Genomic DNA, 19,965 nt, shown 5'->3' with positions numbered 1-19,965 from the left:
GAGGACAAATTCAAGAAAAACTGAGGAGATAAAAATCACAATGGCTTGGCGACTACTCCAATGTGGAAGAGAGGTGGCGGGAGGCTGTCTTGCAGAGCTGCAGCGGTGGAGCTGAAGAAGCGACTGGGACATCAGATGAGTGAAGTGACTCAGGTGGGAGGTGGGAAAAACACGAAGAGAAACACTGGATGAGGCCCAGAGTCTGGCTCTGATGAACGACAGTTGTAAGGGAGAAGATGGTGAATGTGATCATATTAAGTATGAGGTGTCTGTGGAAATTAGATACATGGGTCTTAAGTACTAAGGAAGGATCTAGGTATAGACCTAGACTGAAGCCATCAGCACAGAGGTGGTAGCTGAAGCCACTTCAGAGAATGAGAATGAGAAAACAGCTAAAGGAATATCCATTTATTGGGCAAGAATAGAGAAAAGCACATTAAAGGACAAAAAGCCTAGAACCAGCAGAAGGTGGGATCCAGAAACCAAGAGAAGGAAAACACACAAAAAGTAATAAACAGTATTAAATGCTATAGTTTCTAGCCTCTAGCCCTTGCTGGTCTGGTGGCTAGGATTCCTGGTTTTCATGTAGATGACTGTTAAGTCACTAAGTCGTGTCCGACTCTTTGTGACCACATGGACTATAGTCTGCCAGGCTTCTCTGTCCATGGAATTCTCCAGGCAAGAATACTGGAGTGGGCTGCCATTCCATTCTTTCTCCAGGAGATCTTTCTGATCTAGTAATTGAACCTGGGTCTTCTGCATTGTAGGCAGATTCTTTACCAACTGAGCCACAAGGGAAGCCCCCATTAAATGCCACAGAGAAGGCCAAAAAGAGAAAAGAAAAAGAGAGCCCGAGACGGAGAAATATCTTTAGGCTTTTGTGATTAGACTATTGGTGTGGGCGGGTGCTCAGTCATGTCCAGCTCTTTGCGACTGCACGGACTGTAGCTCTCCAGGCTTCTTTGTCCATGGGCTTCTCCAGACGAGAATACTTGAGTAGGCTGTCATTTCCTCCTCCAGGGGATCTACCCGACTCAGGAATCAAACCTGAGTCTCCTGAGGCTCCTGCACTGGAAGACTGATTATTTTACTGCCAAGCCATCTGAGAAGCCCCAGGCTCCTGGTGGGGGATTCTAAAGACAGTAATGGAGATGTACCTGCCAAGCTGCAGTGGGGTAAGCAGAGACAAAACGGGGAGTCACGACGCAGTGATGCGGTAAAAAAGGGAGAGTAGTAGTGACGCGTGGTGTGTTCATGTGAACACACGTGTGAACGTGATATAAAAACCATATTAGAGAGGCAAGGCATGATACACCTGCTGAGAAGGAGCCCTTCAGCCAGCCTACTGGAGACTTTTTACATAGAAAGGAAAATAACTTGGTCCTAAAGGTCCTTCGGAGAAGGCAATGGCAACCCACTCCAGTACTCTTGCCTGGAAAATCCCATGGACGGAGGAGCCTAGTGGGCTGCAGTCCATGGGGTCGCGAAGAGTCAGACACTACTGAGTGACTTCACTTTGACTTTTCACTTTCATGCTTTGGAGAAGGAAATGGCAACGCACTCCAGTGTTCTTGCCTGGAGAATCCCAGGGATAGTGGAGCCTGGTGGCTGCCGTCTATGGGGTCGCAGAGTTGGATGCGACTGAAGCAACTTAGCAGCAGTAGCAGCAGCAGGGGTCCTGTGCGCTACCTCTTTATTACGGGTGAAGGTAAAATTGTTATTTTATAAATGAAAAACCATGCCAAAGATAGGAGGCTGCCAAAACCACTGACTGGCCTCAGTAGAGAAAGTCGCCAAGAGCCTGGAATGGGCACTGCGGATCCTCATCACTAAATCCTGACTGGGGTTAAATGATATATTTCTGGGAATAACTCCTTGTGAGTCTTATGTCCCACAGAGCAGAAACAATGGTGGGCAAAATAAAAGCACCAAACAGAGCCTACCAGACACCATGAAGGAAAAAGTGGGATGAGTCTATTTTAATCACTATCAAAACCCCAAGAATGCTTAGAAAGCCACCAGCAAATTTTTGCTGAGTTGAAGTTCGCAAAGTTACTCTGCTTAAAATTCTCAAAGAACCTCATGACTGGAGTAGGAGAGATGTCCATACTTTTTCCTAAAGACGTTGAAAGAATCTGAATAAGGAGGAGAACAAATAAGGAGGCTTGCAGAGTCACAGAGAAAGTTGACTGGTACCATCACTTCTTCATGTGAAGCGTGCCATACCTTTGGGAGCTCAGGGACTTTGTAAAGGTTTCATGTTGACTCCTTATTATAAGCAAGCAAATTTTTCCTCTAAACATGGAAAAAGACTCATTCTGACCTTACTTTAAGCCCTTCATTTTATAAGGGAAAACAAAGTCAGAGATACAACTTACAAAATTGCAGAGCATGCCATAATCTAGTTTCACTTTCTTCAAAAACCACAACTTACAGTGGGAGCAGAAGGCCCACCTGAACAGGAGGAGGAACATTCATAAAAACCAAAATAGAGGTTTGTTCAAAATAACATGCACCCCTTGGGTCAAACAGACACTTAAGACACAAGAGCTCAAATTTCTGTAATCTGAACTCTGCTCTCAAAGCTATGCTCACTCAAGTCAATGTTATAATAAGTAGTTGCCATCTTCACACAGCTGTTTCAAACGTAAACAGTTAATTTAAAACCCAGAAGAGAGCCCCATTTGTCTAATTTGTCTACTTCAACATTCACGCCTTCATAAAACCAAGATTAATCCTTAACTTGTGGGTATATACACACATTACACACATACCTATGTATCTTCTACCTATCTGTCTGTCTATAAAGCTCAGTGAAGTTCTAGTCTACTTAAGATGCTCTGAAAACGATCAAGAACCCGTAAGTCAGAAATGCCTACTGAAGGCAAAGACCTTGAAATATATATGACCTGGAGTATACTTAAAGACAAGCAGATATCTGCACACATACAGAATCCATTTTTTAAAATTTCTAGGAATTAAAAAATCCAGATACTAAAAGTGAGCCCAAAGTTGAAAAAAAAACTTCAATAAAAGTAACTGAATATCAAACCATATTCAAGAAACCATTTAAAATGTTTACAAAGTTTTTTGCTAATAAGGGAAAATAATCATGTAAAGTTTTTAAAGGCACATACGATCATTTTAATTTTAAAACAGGAGGAAAAAAATAAAAGAAATATACCAAAATTAAAAGTAGTTATCTCTGAATAGTGAGATTATGATTTTTTTTCTTTATATTCATTTTTTCTAAGTTTCCTGTGAGTGCTTCTTTTGTAATTCAAAAAAGAAAAAGAACTGAATATTAGTTGAGTAAGAATGAATGTTTGGGGACTTCTCTGGTGGTGGGGTGGCTAAGACTCCAAGCTCCCAATGCAGCGGGCCTGGTTTCAATCCCTGGTCAGGGAACTAGATCCCACATGCTGCAACTAAGACCTGGTGCAGTTAGGCAGCTAGCCAAGTAAGTAAGTTAAGTTAGTTTAAAAAAAAAGAATGAATGAATATTTTGGCAGACAAAGCAGTGATGCAGGGCTCGAATACTGTTTTGATTCAATGTATATATGCACTTTATAAATAAATATGAAGAATTAGTGCTACACACACTTGCTAAAACTCAGTGGAGCTGTTCTGGGAAGGAGGAGGAACCATCAAAAGTTGATAAACAGGAAAACAATGCTGTGGCTAAAGGTGTGGATTTACAGCTGGGAGAGCTTTGAATTTGCGTCACTGTTTTCAAAGTAAAGTCTCAAGTGTCAGGGAACCATGCCCTTAGGTCACCAAGTAAGTGAAGTACATTATATGGGGACTTTTCTCCCCTGGAGTAACGAGAGATTAATATAGAAAGACACACACACACCCCTAAGTGCACACACTGATAGATAAGAGCTCCAGCTACAAATCTGGCCTGAGCTAGAAGGGTCAGCAGTACCTAAAAAGAATGGAAGGAATCCAAGGATTAAACACAGCCTCCAAACTCCAAATCACTTACAGAACCACGCAACTCAAAAAGTCCCCACCTACTGGAGGGAAACTTTAAAAAAAAACAGAAGAAAGAAATAAAGGGGACACACATCAAAGCAGGGGTGAAAAAGCAGTGAGCAAGCCAAGCCCTGCTGGGTGGGGAAGGACACAAGTACAACTCCATTCCACCAACCCACCGCTGATCAAGTGACCAGCGTGAGCAGACTGGCCTGCTTCCGCCCACGGTGCTGACAGCGCTGCTAGTCTAGGGAGGGGAAAATGACACACTAAGGACGGGAGCGAGACAGAGGACCCACAGGCAGGGCCTCTCAGTTCCCAGGGAACATGGCAGATGATCACTGGGGTCAGGATTCTGCAGACTGGGGTTCTCTCCTCACTGACTTCCTTCTGTGACCCTGAACTGCTCAAAGGAACGCTGAGCTCTGTCTTCTCATCTAAAAGGGGGATTAGATTACCTGCTCCCATCTGCCCTGACTGTAATGGACAATGAGATACTGGCTTCCCTCACCACGGAGAAAGGGGAGGATTTGTCCAAAGCTGACCAAAAATGGAGCTCTCTAGCCCTACCTACTGCCCATCCCATTACTGGAATGAACACCTTTCACCATCTGCACCCTGCGGGGAGGTGGGGGATGCCGCCAGAAATAACAGATGCCGTTAGTGCCTCCTCAGCTATAGCCCAAGAATCTCTCAAGTCTGTTGGAACCAAGTTACAAACAGATACAAGAAGTCACAAGTCAGTGCTGGATTCTGGGCCACTTCCCCCTTCCCAGCTGTGCTGTGCTGTCATAAGTGAAAGTGAAAGTGTGAAAGTGTTAGTCACTCAGCTGTGTCTGACTCTCTGTGACCCCGACTATATAGCCCACCAGGCTCCTCTGTTCATGAAATTCTCCAGGCAAGAATACTGGAGTGGGTAGCCATTCCCTTCCCCAGGGGATCTTTCTGACCCAGGGATGGAACCCATGTCTCCTGCATTGCAGGCGGATTCTTTACCATCTGAGCCACCAGAGTCTCAAAGGAAAAGTCACATGTACTCTTGACTATTCATTACAGTGGAGGGTGACCTACCAAGTTTGGGAGACACAGCAACAGGCCCAAGCTCAATGACCAATTTCTCCCTTCCTCTCAGAGCAAAAGCATGCAGAGTTATGGCAGGAGGGTACTTAAGAGCTTGGCGGCAAAGCGGGCTCTCTCAAACTCAGAAAGGTTTTCACAGGGGCCATTGCAGAATGCTTTCCTGCAACCATTTAAATGCCCCTATATGAGACATCATGTCTCTAAAATAAAATTCTTGGGACTGCTGAAATGATCAACTCTGGCTACTCTTCTGTGTAGAGTGTCTTTCTGCTGTGACCTGACCTAATGAAATAAATAAATAAAATTTTAAAACCACGCTAAATAAACTAAAACACAAACTTGATAAAATGACAAGATGTCTGCTTTAAATTGTATTTCTGGTCTGGGCTAACTCTGGGTCTGAAGAGAAGACTATACAATTCAGAAGCTGGACTATATACCTTCTGAGGTCCTATCCAACTCCATAATCCTGTTAAAGACCTTACCTAGACATCCAGGCCTCTCCTCTGCAGAATAAAGCTGGCAGTCTTGCCTGTGCCCTGGTGACTTTGTTAAACACACATGTGTACATATGCAGGCCTTCCAGAGGTAGGGAAACACTGCCCACTGTAAGGAGAGACGGACACTGTCTACCGTGGTTCCGGACACTGAGAGTATCTAAACAAGGCCTCTGTAAAACCAAATGCACTGGGAAACGATGCTCCAGCATGCCTTTGAAAATTCTGCAGCAGAAATTAAAGAACTACCTAACTAAATGGGAAGACATTTCACGTTCAGGGACTGGAAGGCTTAAGACTGTTAAGATGGCAATAGTGCCCAAAGCAATCTCCAGATTCAACACAACTCCTATGAAAATTCCAACAAACTTTATTGGAAATGGAAAAGCTGGTCCTCAAATTCCCACAGAACTGAAAGAGGGTCTGAACAGCCAAATGACACTAAAAAAGAAGGACGAAGTTTGAGGACTCACATTTTCTGATCTTCAAAACTATGAAGCTACAGTGGTCAAAGCAGTTGTGTGTGATACTGGCCTAGGACAGACACACAGATCAGTGGAACAGAACAGTCAAGAAATAAACCCATACATCTATGGCCAATCGATTTTTAACAAAAGTACTGAGTATTCAGAGGGGAACAACAACCAGTGCTAGGGCAACTAGGTATCTGTATGCAAATAAAGAAGGTGCATGCACACCCCCCTGCCCCACCTCACATCATATACAAAAATGAACTCAACAACCTCAATGTAAAAGCTAGAACTATAAAACTCCTAGAAGAACATACAGGAATAACTCTTCCTATGACCTGGATTTTGCAATGGATTCTTAAATGTGACACCGAAACATAAGCAACACAAGGAAAAACACATTAGATCTTATCAAAACTCACTGCTTCAAACAGCATACTGAAGAAAGTGAAAAAACAACCTACAGAATGGAACAAAATATTTGCAAAACATTTAACTGGTAGAAGTCTGATATTCAGAACATACCAAGAACTCTTACAATTCAAGAACAAACAACTCAGATCAAAAATGGGCACAGGACTTGAAAAAATGGGCACAGGACTCTTAAAAAAAGATACACAAATGGCTAACAAGCACATGCTAAGATGCTCATCCTCGTTAGTCACCAGGGAAATGCAAATCAAAACCACACGATATCACTTCATATCCGCCAGGATGGCTAGAACTTAAAAAGGACAGACAATGCCAAGTGTTGACAAGGATGTGGGAATGGAAAATGGCACAGCTGCTATGGGAACCAGTTCTGGCGTCTCCTCAAAAAGTTAAACACAGACTTCACCTTATGACTCAGTAATTCTATTCCCAGGTATACATATACCCAAGAGAAATAAAAATATGTCCACACAAAAACTCATACACAACTGTTTACTACTACTACTACTACTAAGTTGCGTCAGTCGTGTCCGACTCTGTGCGACCCTATAGACAGCAGCCCACCAGGCTCCCCTGTCCTTGGGATTCTCCAGGCAAGAACACTGGAGTGGGTTTCTATTTCCTGCTCCAATGCATGAAAATGAAAAGTGAAAGGGAAGTCGTTCAGTCATGTCCGACTCTTAGCGACCCCATGGACTGCAGCCTACCAGGCTCCTCCACCCATGGGATTTTCCAGGCAAGAGTACTGGAGTGGGTTGCCGTTGCCTTCTCCATACAACTGTTTACGGCAACACTATTCATAACCGCCAAAAGGTGGAAACAACCCAACCGTGCATCAGCAAATTGATGGGTAGACATTTTTGCATATCTATAAAATGGACAATTCAGCCATAAGAAGAAATGAAGTACTAATACATGTTACAATCTGGATAAATCCCAAACATGTTAAGTGAAAGAAGCCAGACCCAATTATATGAAATATCCAGCGCTGGCATATCCATGGGCACAGAAAGCTGATTGGTGGTTATGAGGGGCTGGGAGGAGGGGCACACAGGGAGGGACTGGTTAATGGGATATAGGGTTTTCTTTTGGTATGACAGAAAGTGAATTGTTTTAGAATTAGATACAGGTGGTGGTTTCTCAATACTATGAATGTACTATGTGTCACTGAAACGCATATACTTTAAAAGGGTTATTATTTTCATGTTTCACCTCGTATTTTTAAAACATCTGCAGATAGGAACACAGTTCCCCAGAGCTCGTCCCTGTGTGGCATACAGTCTGTGTGTGTACCACTGGCAGGGACATCACACAGAGATCTAAAGCATCGCTAGAATGTTAACAGTCAACCACCATGATGTTAAAAAAAAAAAAAGGACTGATGTGTCAAGGTGGTAAAATTATGAGCACCTTCCCCATTTTGATTTTTTTCTTTTCACTGCATGTACAAATAAGATTTCCCTCCCTCGCTGTCTTTCCCCTTTGCATACACCCAGATGGAACATACCACATCAGGCTTTCTCCAGAGTGACAAGACTGGAACTCTGTCCCCCCGACTGTACGGCTTGTGAGCTTCTAGCAATCACTTGGGGCTGATGGCCACCTCTGTCCCCCAGAAACAAATTCTCCCTTTGCTCTAAGAACTGAAGTTTTAGAGGCTTTTCTGGCTCCTTTGCCTTCTCTGAACTCACTTTCTTCTAGCTCCTCCACATTCCTGACCCTCCCTTTCATGCTGCTATCTGTGCTTCCTGCTGCATGCCCTCTTTCCCATGCCTACGTTTTCTCATGTTTACGACAAAAGCATGACAAATATTAAGCAGCTTTCCTTCTAACTTGCCTGGAGTTTAAGGCCAATGTCTATTATAACATCCAAAAGCAATAGCATGGGGAAAAAAGAAAAGAAAAAAAATAGGTAAAGAAAAAATGAGTCATGATTCTATTTAAAGGCAAAAAAAAAAAAAGAAATACAGAGGAGGAAACCCAGTTTCCATCAAATACTCACCTTTCTTTACTAATATAGATAGTCTTTACCACCAAGAATTAGTTTTTAAATGCAACCTAAAAAACCCTCTTCATTGAGTAAGGTTGTATCAGGTGATGAATTTCACTCCCAGAACAAATATTTACTGAAAAAAATTACGTTCCTGATACTGTAAGAGCTGCCAAAGAACACCTATTCTAGTGAACTGTGGAAGCTCTGCTGAAGGCATTGTTGTTGAGTTGCTAGGTTGCATCTGACTCTGCAATCCCATGAACTGTAGCCTGCCAGGCTCCTCTGTCCAAGGGATTTCCCAGGCAAGAATACTGGAGTAGGTGCCCATTTCCTTCTCCAGGGGATCTTCCCCACCCAGGGATCAAACCCATGCCTCCTGCATTGACAAGGGGATTCTTTACCACTGAGCTACCAGAGAAGCCCACTGAAAGCACAGCATTGTTCAAAAACTGCGTATTTTATAAGTCGCTTCTATTTTAAATAAATGTCTGATCAAATCAGTATATTAAACAAATAACATTTTCAACTTTCCTCAGTTGATTCTAGCTTAGACATAGTGAGTTAAGGTATTCCCCTTATTGAGAACATTCTACTTTAACTTCATTCTTGCTTGTACTAGAGTGGAAGCTCACTGAGGGAGAGCACATATCCTGCTCATCTCCACTTATCTCCTGCCTGGCATGGGTTCTGCTAACTTCTTGGCTGAATGAGCAGCTGCTAAAAGAGTTTTGCTGTTGTTGAAAGAGTAAGATGCCTAATTCCCAAGGGAGGGCTCTGGGACCCCGCTTCCCATACCTTCTGTCTTTGTCTTCCTTCACTCATCTGTCTGCACCAGTCTGGTTGTTCTCCATTTACAAGTGTATTTCCCTTCTTCAGTTGCTACTTCCTCTTATGAAAAGTCTGCCAGGAAGTTTAGACCTAACCTTAAACCACAATCTTAACTGCAACCACAATCATAATTGCCAATTGTCTCCTTGATCTATATTACATACAATCCCTTGGTTTGGTTTTATGTTCAACCATCCTGTTTATGCAAAAATATTATTTCCTTGAGGGAAGAAACACAATCTCTCTGGGAGCCATAACTCTTGTCTTCTGCGTCTCAGGGTCTGAATGGTCCTAGGCTCTGAATTATTACACTTCTATCCCAAAGTTCAGGAGACGCTGAGAATCTAAGATAAAATTCTCGAGTGAAAGAATAAAGAGGTACACTCATTATATAAGGAAGATATAAACCTGTAGAAAAAAATGTTATGTGTTATCAAATTAGAACTCTGGGAAGAAAAAGACTCTCAAGCAAGTAACTACATTTCCAGAGGTCTAAGAATTCCATGTTCATACACTGATGGCAATGAAAAGATTAAAAAATAAAAGCAGATTTCATTACTCTTCTGATGTGGCAGTTTTAAAACAAAGACTGGTAATGTTAAAAAAAAAAAAAGAATGTTAAAAAAATACATATACTTTATGTACTGTCCCTATCAATAAGATACTTTTGGAAGATTTAGAAGAAATCATAGTAATAATGTGTCTTTCAAGTGGCACATACTTATTAAGTTTTATCATCACCATAAAGATATAATGGAATTAAGATCACTCTATTATGGGATATGAGAAAAAAAATCTCAGATTCTAGGGAGCAGACTGTTCATATTTTTAGCAAACATGGATAAAGAATGAAAACCATCCCTCAACATCTTATATCTAACAGTTTGCTTTTTTAAAATGTAGCAAATTTAGCTCCATTTTTACAATGAATAGTTTTCACTCGTGTGGCTGACAGACATGGTTTGGGATAAGAACTGGGAGTTCAGAATCTATACTTTCGGGTGATGGGACATACCTGTTCTGATTCTTAAAGCGATGGAATTCCAATGCCCAAGTCAGTAAAAAAATTGGGGCTGGAAAGCAACAAAACGGATCCAAATCTCTGATCCATTTCTGCCTTAATGACCTCCTGGGGCATTTAGCAAACCATTGGTTCTACAGAAACCAGGAAGATTCCCCCAGAAGAAACATAGGGAGGAAAGTGCAACCATGAGGAGAGGAGACGAACAAAGAGTTAACTCACTCTACCAACCCAATCTCCTTCTCAAAGACTGTCCTCTATGGTAGCCTGCCACGTTCCACCCAACAGCAGCTGCTCATGATAATCAATGTCTGACAGATCAGAGAAAGCCCTTAATGCGTCGCCAAGGGGCAGTTCAACAGATGGTATGGTGACTTACAACCAGAATCATTAATTACACTCTCTTATTAGTCCCGGGGCACAGGGCTGAAAATGCTTCCTCAGTGAAAGATGAGCATTTCAGATAAATGACCGTCTGGTACTGCCTATGAAACTCCCTTTAGGATTTCTGGTCAGTGTTGATTTCTAAATCTAAGCCATACTATTTTTATATCTCTTTCCCATCTTCCACTTTCAAGCTGGCTAGGAATATGAAGTTCCCACTAACACTGCCCATCACAGCTCTCGTAATCATTGCAGTAACGACATGGGAAGAAGCGCCATCTTTCATTTCCCTGCACAAGTCAAATGACCGTGCTGAAAGGCAAACATAATCATGGCAGCCTCAGGGCTAGCTCACTTTCCGTCCCTCTGGGCCAGAGAAAGTGTTTCTTGAGTGCAGGGTTGGCAGATGGGGACAATCCCCTCCCTCCTTGATCTACTCTTGTTTCCTGCAAGAAGTGACTAATTCTTCAACTCAAAACTGTCTTCCCTTCCCAAGCCACTGGTTGCAATTCTTCTCTATATATCTTTGAAAAAAAGAAGGGCAGACATTCCTTAAAAGGAAGCTTAGCTGCAGGATGCAAGCAAAAGTTCCCAGATATCCAAACTGCTGGTTCAGTTATCAAAGGACTGAGATAAACCACCAGGTATTAAATTAAGCCAGACAAATGCATGGAGAGAAACTAGTTCTGGAGCCGCTCTCCAAGGGCATTCAGACAATGTCAACTCAGGATAAAAATCAGCTGCTTCTCTACAGTTTGAGAACTGGGCTCCACAAACATTATTAGGTTTATGTGGAATTCTAGAACAGACTGCAGACAGACCTTGGAGGCACACTACTTACTGGCCTTAGTAAGGATATAAGTTGAAAATAAATCTCAATATAATCCAAAAGGAAGTTTTAAGCATTTCCCAAATGCAATCATTCCTTGGCTGTGCTGAATGCCTATTCTTCTCAAACCTCAATCTACAATTGTTTTTCTTGAAATATGAGTTCAAACTAAAGCAATGAGACCCTAAATGCTGTGATTTAAGACTTCATTGCTTGCTTTCTGCATTCCACTTTGTTCTTTCCTGGACATATAAAAAACATGACTTCAATTTTCGACTTCGTTTAAATCATTACAGTATCTGATGGATGTTCTCGTCTCATGAATGTTTTAAAGAAAAAAATGTGCTAATTAAGGCATAATGAAACCCTCCTAATGTGGGCTCCAGGAAGGTAAACTTGGGGAGTTTGGGTCTGCCTTGCCGTGTACTCACTTCCAGTTTTTTCTCCTTTTCTGACAAAACGTCTTTCTGGTTCTGGGTGTACTCCACCAACATCCGAGCCAGCTGGCGTCGGTCTTCCAGCTCCGCCGCCAGGCGCCCGTTATATTCGGCTAGTAACAGACATGCTTCATCTACTGTTTTTGAAAGACGTTCAGCTGCCTCTTTGTCTAAATACAAATGAGACCAAAAAGAGAGAGACAATAAATAATGACACAGGCATAATTGCAAAGACTTTTGGGGGAGGTTAGCAGTTTCTCCCCTAACACCCAAGTCCAAGAATAGGCTGGAACCTGTACACAATGGACTGGCTGGCAAAAAAAATCAAAGGTACTTACTCCTGTCAACAAAATGGGACCTTTCTGAACTTCCTGAAATGAGACAATTGTACAAAGAGGTGAATCTGACAAAGGACTTCCAAATGCCTATTCCTATACAGAGAGATTTACAGTTATATGTGAAACAATATTTCTCCATCTCTGAAAATTTCAAAACTGCTTTCTTCATATTACATCATTAAATATTCTTTGCATATCCATCTGAAATACAAAGTAAGCACCCATTTCTTGAGTGTGAAAACTAAGACAATAAAAGCTACACAACAGATTCAGTATCATGGGCTTTGCTGAGGAGCTGTGGACTCAAAACCATCGCTTTAAAATGGACCTATAGGGACTTCCCTGGTGGTCCAGTGGTTAAGACTTCACCTTTCAACGTAGGGGGTGTGGGTTCGATCCCTGGTTGGAAAGCCAAGACTCCACATACCTCATGGCCAAAAAACCAAAACATAAAACAGAAGCAACATTATAACAAATTCAACAGACGAAAAACAAAAAGCTTGATTAAAGATAAATAAATAAAATGGACCTGTAAGATTATATTTCTTAATCTGTGTAAGCATTAAACCTCTTGTTCAGCAAAATATAGAGTCTGATAAGACAGAAGCTTTTAAATGCTTTTGAATGTGACCCATGCTAAGAAATACACTTTATATAAATATATATTAAAAAAGAAACCAAAGTTTTATTAGACAATATTTCCTTCAGTGTGTGCAGAGCATTCTATCTGCCATCTCATTTAAAAAAAAAAAAGAAAAAGCTTGGTTATTATCTACCAGACTGACTTCAGGCCTAATTAATGGGTTGCAACTCATTGGGGAAGAAACTGCAGAAGAATCAAAGCACAAGAAAGGGTGTCCTTGGGAAAAAATGGTGAACCACACTCAACCTCAGAAGCAAGAAAAGACAAAGGATGATTTGTATTTTAAAAATCTGATGTAATTAATGATGTGTGGGGACAGTGAGGTTAACACTTAAGTATGTATGTTGCTGTTGCTGTTGCTCAGCAGCTAAGTCGTGTCCAACTCTTTGCAACCCCATGGACTGCAGCACGCTAGGCTTCCCTGTCCTTCACTATCTCCCTGATTTTGCTCAAACTCATGTCCATTGAGTCGGTGATGCCATCCGACCATCTCATTCTCTGTCGCCCCCTTCTCCTCCTGCCTTCAATCTTTCCCAGCATCAGGATCCTTTTCAATAAGTCAGCTCTTCACATCAGGTGGCTGATAGTACTGAAGCTTTAGCATCAGTCCTTCCAATGAATATTTGGGGTTGACTGGTTTGATCTCCTTGCTGTAAAAGGGACTCTCAAGAGTCTTCTCCAATACAATTCAAAAGCATCAATTCTTTGGCACTTAGCCTTCTTTATGGCCCAACTCTCACATTAGCACACAACAACTAAAAAAGCACAGCTTTGACTATATGGACTTGGCAAAGTGATGTCTCTGCTTTTTAATATGCTGTCTAGGTTTGTCATAGCTAAAAAGGCTTTAAAGGATCAAGAGAGTTCGGTGCTTTGAAACAAAGCACTAGAGACGCCAGTAGTTCCATGGGATAAACTGAAAGTGAGTGTCAGTGATACAGATTTGTTGCTTCCTCTGAATACAGGCGGTCAAGGTGAGAGAGTTCAGCACAATCATAGGTAACCCAGATTTAAGAATTCCCCACAGAGTTTCTCTGGCAAACAGTGCCTGACTATTAGATGCTGCCTCAACATGAATACTGGAAGGTGAACTGTTGAGGGATTCCAAATTAGGCCCGATGCCAAAGATCAGGTACTTCTATGCTCCTCCGGGACAAGGAAACAACAGGATGTTCTTGGTGGAGGAGGAGTGAGCCAAAGAGAAAACAAAGGAGAGAGACAGTTTCAGTCACCGAGGGTAAAGAGGACAGCAAAACTTATTCTTCTAGACCGGTGGCACAGTCTAGGAACAAGCTGCTGGGGTCGTTAGGTTGGTTACCTTCGTCACTGCTGAACTATTTTTGTAATGGTTAATTTCATTAAAATGTTTCAGGGCCTGTGGCAGAAAATGACAAGTAAAACACTACTTTTTGAGATTTAAAAAAAAAAAATCAATTCTCACACTCCATGAAGTTGTACAAGGGAAATAATTCATTCACACAAATAATTACAACCCAGAAAAAGAACCTGTGACAGTTTTATGAGCCAAAGAAAAAAATGCAGTTGAAATGTAGCAGTGAGATGCTCACTTTGGGGAACTCACCAGTGGCTACCCTCAAATGCTCTGCCCTCCCAAGTCCACAGACAAGCGCTGTGTGCCTCTTTCAGTCACTTACGCATGGGCACCCCATCTGCTTCCTCCAAGACCCAAGTGTCTGGGACTGTCACCTGTGTGTCCCCAGCCGTCTCTCCCTCCGGAAGCATTCCCACTAGCACACACATACACTGCTCTACCTTCTGACCATGGGTCACTTCCCAGCTACCGTGCCACATGCCTGCTCCTCTTACAGCGGAGCTACTCGACAGAGCTGTCTCTCCTCGTGGTCCCCACCCTCTCTCCTACCAGGTCACTAAACTCACTCCAATCAGACTTTCATACCCCAACCCTTCCAAGCAGCCTGACATATATGTGGACTCCTATTGTGTGTCCAGTGCTGTTCTAGTAACACAAAAGACCAAAACTTTCTGCCTTCAAGTTTACATTCTCAGGGAGGAAGATAAATAAATAATACACTATATTTTACTTATTTACCAGCTGAAGATAACTCTAGAGAACAAAAAGGCAAAGCATTTGGAAGGAGGTGGTGAGAGAACAAGTCACGTGACCATCTGGGGAAGATCATTCCAGGCAGAAGAAACAGTCAAGTACAAGGGCCCTTGGAGAGTGCTTGGCAAGGAGCCCACATGACTAGAGTGTTCTGAGCAGAGTGGGGCATGATCCAACTTCTATTTTAGTGGATCACTCTGGTTACTATGTTGAAGACAGACGGATGGCTGGGGGACAAGAGGCAGCAGGGAGAGCAGACAGGAAGCTACTGGGATAATTTTAGTGAAGATGGTGGAGATTCCCACTAGGTGGCAGCAGCGGAGGTGGTAACAGGTGTCAGGTTCAAGCCGTAGTTCAGATCAACAGGAATGATGAGGGTCATCTACTGAGATAGGGAAGACCATGAGACAAATTTGGAGGGAAGAGGAGGAGTCTGGTTTGGGACAGGTCAAGTCTGAAATGTCCTTCAGGATATGCGACTCAGTAACACTCAGAGCAGGAGGCTGGATGTATGGGTCTCAAGTTCAAGGAAGAGGTCAACCCTAGAGATGTAAACTAGGGGATCATTAGCGCAAAAATTGTTATTTAAAGTCATCAAACAGGATGAAAGGAACTGTCAGTGAAATTAACTAGGGAAGAGAGCTAATTACTCAAAATTAAGAGAAGAAGGGAAGAAATCAACAAAGGAGCCTGAAAAGACACGAGATTAGAGAGGAAGGCCAGAACATACGCCGTCCCAGATTCCCCCTGCCGCCAGTAACACAGCATCAGAAACCTGGTGGCTTAGAACAACACAAACGTACTATCTTGACATTTATCATCATGGCCCTTTCCTCTCTCTTCAAAATGCATCCCTCCAACTTCTGCTTCCCCAGTCACATCTCTTACTCCTGCTCTCCTTGCTCTTCTAAGGACCCGGCCCACTTGACTAACCCAGGAGAATAACCTCCCCACCGCAAGATTCTTTACTCAACCACATCCACAAAGTCCCTTTTTCTATGTAAGACAATATATTTGCAGGCTCTAAGGATCAGAACATGGACATTTGGGGAAGACCATTATTCTGCCTACCACACCAAGTGAGAAAGTATTTTTAGGAAGAAGAAATGATCAACTGGGCCAAATTAAGAATGGGCAAAAATATATAAGGCCTTGATAAGACTAGTGAGGGGGGCACTCTCCATCCCCCTTCTGATGTCTACGTCAGAAACTTTGTCTCTTTTTATACTCTGCACCACACACAATGGGCAGAAAACATTCACCACTGAATTTAGCAACATGGAAGTCATCAGCCAACACTGATAAGAGCAGTCAGTGAAGTGAAACCAAAAGGGGGAGTGGGGAGAATAGAGACAGATGAATATATGCCATCTATTTAGAATGTTCAGCTACACAACAGAGAAAGGAGACAATAGCCAGAGGAATGTACCAGGCCAAGAAAAAAAAAATTTCCACATGGGAAAAAAATATGTATTTTTATGCTATGGAGAATGACCCAGTGGGGCGGGGGCGGGGGAGGGACTGGAGATGCAGGAGAAAAGGGGAAAATTGTTGGAACATGCCCTTGGGTGGGTAAGAAGAAACAGGTTTACTAGGCTAATGGGCTGCTTTAGAAAACAGCATGCTCATCCACAGAAATAGGAAGAAAAGTTAGCCAATGTTTATCATTTGTTTTGTCCAGCCACATACAATTGTGAGTGGCGGCTGCCAGGAGCTGGGGAGTGGATGGGGACAGTGAATTGTTACTTTAATGATAGACAGTTTCAGTTCTGCAAGATGGAATGAGTTCCAGAAATTGGCTGTACAACGTGAATGTACTCAGCTCTTCTGAATGGCACACTTCAGAATGGTTAAGATGGCAAGTTTTGTTAGGTGTATTTCACCATAATTAAAAATCAAAATAAATAAATACTTTTTAAAAGCCATGTAAGTCCTTTCCAGTAGTCACATATGGATGTGAGAGTTGGACTGTGAAGAATGCTGAGCGCCAAAGAACTGATGCTTTTGAACTGTGGTGTTGGAAAAGACTCTTGAGTCCCTTGAACTGAAAGGAAATCCAACCAGTCCATTCTAAAGATCAGTCCTGGGTGTTCTTTGGAAGGAATGATGCTAAAGCTGAAACTCCAGTACTTTGGCCACCTCATGTGAATAGCTGACTCATTGGAAAAGACTCTGATGCTGGGAGGGATTGGAGGCAGGAGAAGGGGACGACAGAGGATGAGATGGCTGGATGGCATCACTGACTCGACGGATGTCAGTTTGAGTGAACTCTGGGAGTTGGTGATGGACAGGGAGGCCTGGAATGCTGCAATTCATGGGATCGCAAAGAGTTGGACACGACTGAGCAACTGAACTGAACTGAAACTGAAGTCCTTTAAGTCAGTGAAAACAGACAAATGCAATTACACATGCTGCTAATTTTATGTTAACTTGTTTTCAGTTTTGCAGACTGTGATTCAAAAAGTTGGGTTTTTCCAGGAGACTATAGGGTGAAGGGGAAAAAGAGCAAAAGGCACTGAGGGTGTGTGTGAAGGGTGATTATAAAGATCCGAAGCCGAGTAACAGAACACGAGGCCAGGAGGGGGCTAAAGGTTGGGAAAAGGGGGAAAGATCAACAGCCTGTACGCTCAACAGGGTGTTCGATCCAGTGGGTTTGATATCTGGGGTGGGGGGAGCAGAGAGCGAGCCAGGAGGCCAGGCTGTGTTCTCCAGCTATCCCACTCCTGCCTGATGGGCTTCCCGGCCCCTCTGTCTGAGTAGCACTGCCTTCCCTCACATCTCCTCACAGCTTGCTTCCTAACTGGAGGCGGGGGCGGGGCGGGGTGTGGAGTTCACGCGCACTCCTTCCTCTTGACTGACCACGCATAGAGCGGGAAGAATGTCAACCACCCCTCCCTGTTTAACTGGGGGTGATCATCACACGGCCAAGGTGATATGATTAACCATATAAACCCGGGGTTCCCGGCACTGAAGAACCTCAAGGGGGTGTGGCAGGGTACAGTGTAAAAATTATGACACTGAGCCATACATCTCTTTTTTGTTAAAGAGGGTCTTGAGTTTAATGCTTCCCCCTCCTTTGCCCTCCTGCACACACAGTTTGTACCCTGGTTTCAAAAGACCTTATTTAAACTGAGTACCACAGGCTGAGGCACGCTGCATTTCTGCAATAACTCCTCGAGTATTCAAGCTCAGACTATGCCAGCAGCTCCTCTGTTCAGTCTGTGAGTTATGTTTGCAAATCTCAAGACAATAGAGCACCCAGCCCCAGGTGGAAGGTCTCTATCTGCAGACGTTGGCACGTCCTGGGGTCTGATGCACTGGAGATATGTTTCCCCTCCCTCAGCCTTCACCCGACCTCTAACTTCTCACCTGTTATTTTTTCCAAAAGAGAAACGTCTTGCACTTCCTGGGGTAAAGAAGCAATTTTCTGTCGGACAGTAGCATCCCCTGATGCAGCATTTTCTAGGTCCTGCAAAGCTTTGATCAGCTCCTCAGTCTGTACAAGGAAAACAAAGATAACACCATCCATGAAGATATGTGGGGATGTGGGGTTTAGAGAAACTTAGCTGGAGTTCAACAAGGTGAAGGCGAATTCTATAAATGATCATCCCTGACATTTAAAAAAGAACCACTGTCCTTACCCCAGAGTGTATACTGAATCAGTGATACGGATTCTAAGAGAATGCACACAGTATTTCTAAGTATGAGGCAGAACATAAATGAAATTCTACATAACTGTGAAAAAGAATTTTTTTTAAAGAGTATGTTTTTGGAAACTTAAGAAAATGCAGTCTGGTTTACACTGCTTAGTTTCAAAGGATGCATGATATCTAGTATAGAACTAAATATCTAGTATATTTAGTATTTACTCTAAACCTCCAGTTTAGAGTAAAGGAACATGTATGAAATGCTCTAGCAACCTGTGTGTTGGCTGTTTAAATGAAAGGACACTACCTACTTCAATTCTTTCCTGGACTTGCTCTACAAAATGAATGTCACAAAGATGACGTTTTTGATTTCAGCAGCCACTACCAAAATTAAATGTGTCAAGCTCGTTAATTATAAACGAAGAGGGAAGAAAACAAAAACAAACAAAAAAGACAAACCAAGAATGCATATTCTGTGTATACCAAAAAAGGGTTTTTTAATTGTCAGGGAAACATACAACACTGACAGGTTAGCTAGTTCACAGTGACCCCCAGAGTACCATGGAGATGGCAGTCAGGTTATCCTGAAAGTTGGTCACTTGGGCTGTTCTCTTGAAAGTTTTTAAATGCAAAGATACATGGCCTAACACTGTTTTCATTTAACTCCCAGGCTAATTTGACATCTTAACATAACACACATCAGATGTGCTTCCTATTTACACTGGCCTTAAGCACACCCATGTGTAATAAAATAAAGCTGCATTAGGCAGAATGAGAGGCAGTGCAACTCAGTGAAATGTGTATGGTCTTTGAAGTCAGCCAGGCCCAGATTCAATTAAAACACCAAGTAAGTTACTTGTCTCCTTGAGACTCACTTTCTTTGACTGTAAATGAATACATAAATAAACAAACAGCTAAAACGAACCAACCATACAGAGTTCATGAACTACACAAGGGGGTCAAACAAGGCAAATATATGGCTAAAAACTCAGTCAATGCTAGCACCTGGTCTAATATTTAAATAGGCTATAGTGTGGCAAATTTGCTGTTGCTAGACAGACTATCCTTAGGTACTAACACGCTGTTTACTTATAAGACAAGCCGTGGTAGAGGACTTCTGAATGTCTTTGTAATATCTACTGCTTTACATAAACTACTTTTAAAGAATATTTTAAATTTATAGGAGTGAAAAAACACCAAATCCAGTTACTCTGTAAAACACAAATCCATCCCGGAGTGGAGGCCTGCAAAGACAAAATCAAGCCTGCTTCACAACGTGAATCCTGCGCCCAGTGCCAAGAG

At 42.5% G+C, this 19,965-nt stretch overlaps 1 protein-coding gene across 1 annotated transcript in view; it reads right to left on the bottom strand.

Annotated features, from left to right (window-relative positions):
• The window catches only part of RPRD1B (regulation of nuclear pre-mRNA domain containing 1B), a 58,356-nt gene that overhangs the window by 15,418 nt on the left and 22,973 nt on the right, over positions 1 to 19,965 (bottom strand). Inside the window, exons 5-6 of the mRNA XM_069546954.1 lie at positions 18,386 to 18,512; positions 11,944 to 12,119 (exon numbers count right to left, since the gene is read on the bottom strand). Coding sequence (XP_069403055.1) covers positions 11,944 to 12,119; positions 18,386 to 18,512 — 303 coding nt within the window. The remainder of the gene's footprint in view (positions 1 to 11,943; positions 12,120 to 18,385; positions 18,513 to 19,965) is intronic.

The sequence above is a fragment of the Ovis canadensis genome, chromosome 13, assembly GCF_042477335.2.
Source record: "Ovis canadensis isolate MfBH-ARS-UI-01 breed Bighorn chromosome 13, ARS-UI_OviCan_v2, whole genome shotgun sequence".
NCBI classification, from domain to species: Eukaryota; Metazoa; Chordata; class Mammalia; order Artiodactyla; family Bovidae; genus Ovis; species Ovis canadensis.
Note: the sequence above shows the minus strand (reverse complement) of the source record. Positions and strands in the feature narration are given on the sequence as shown.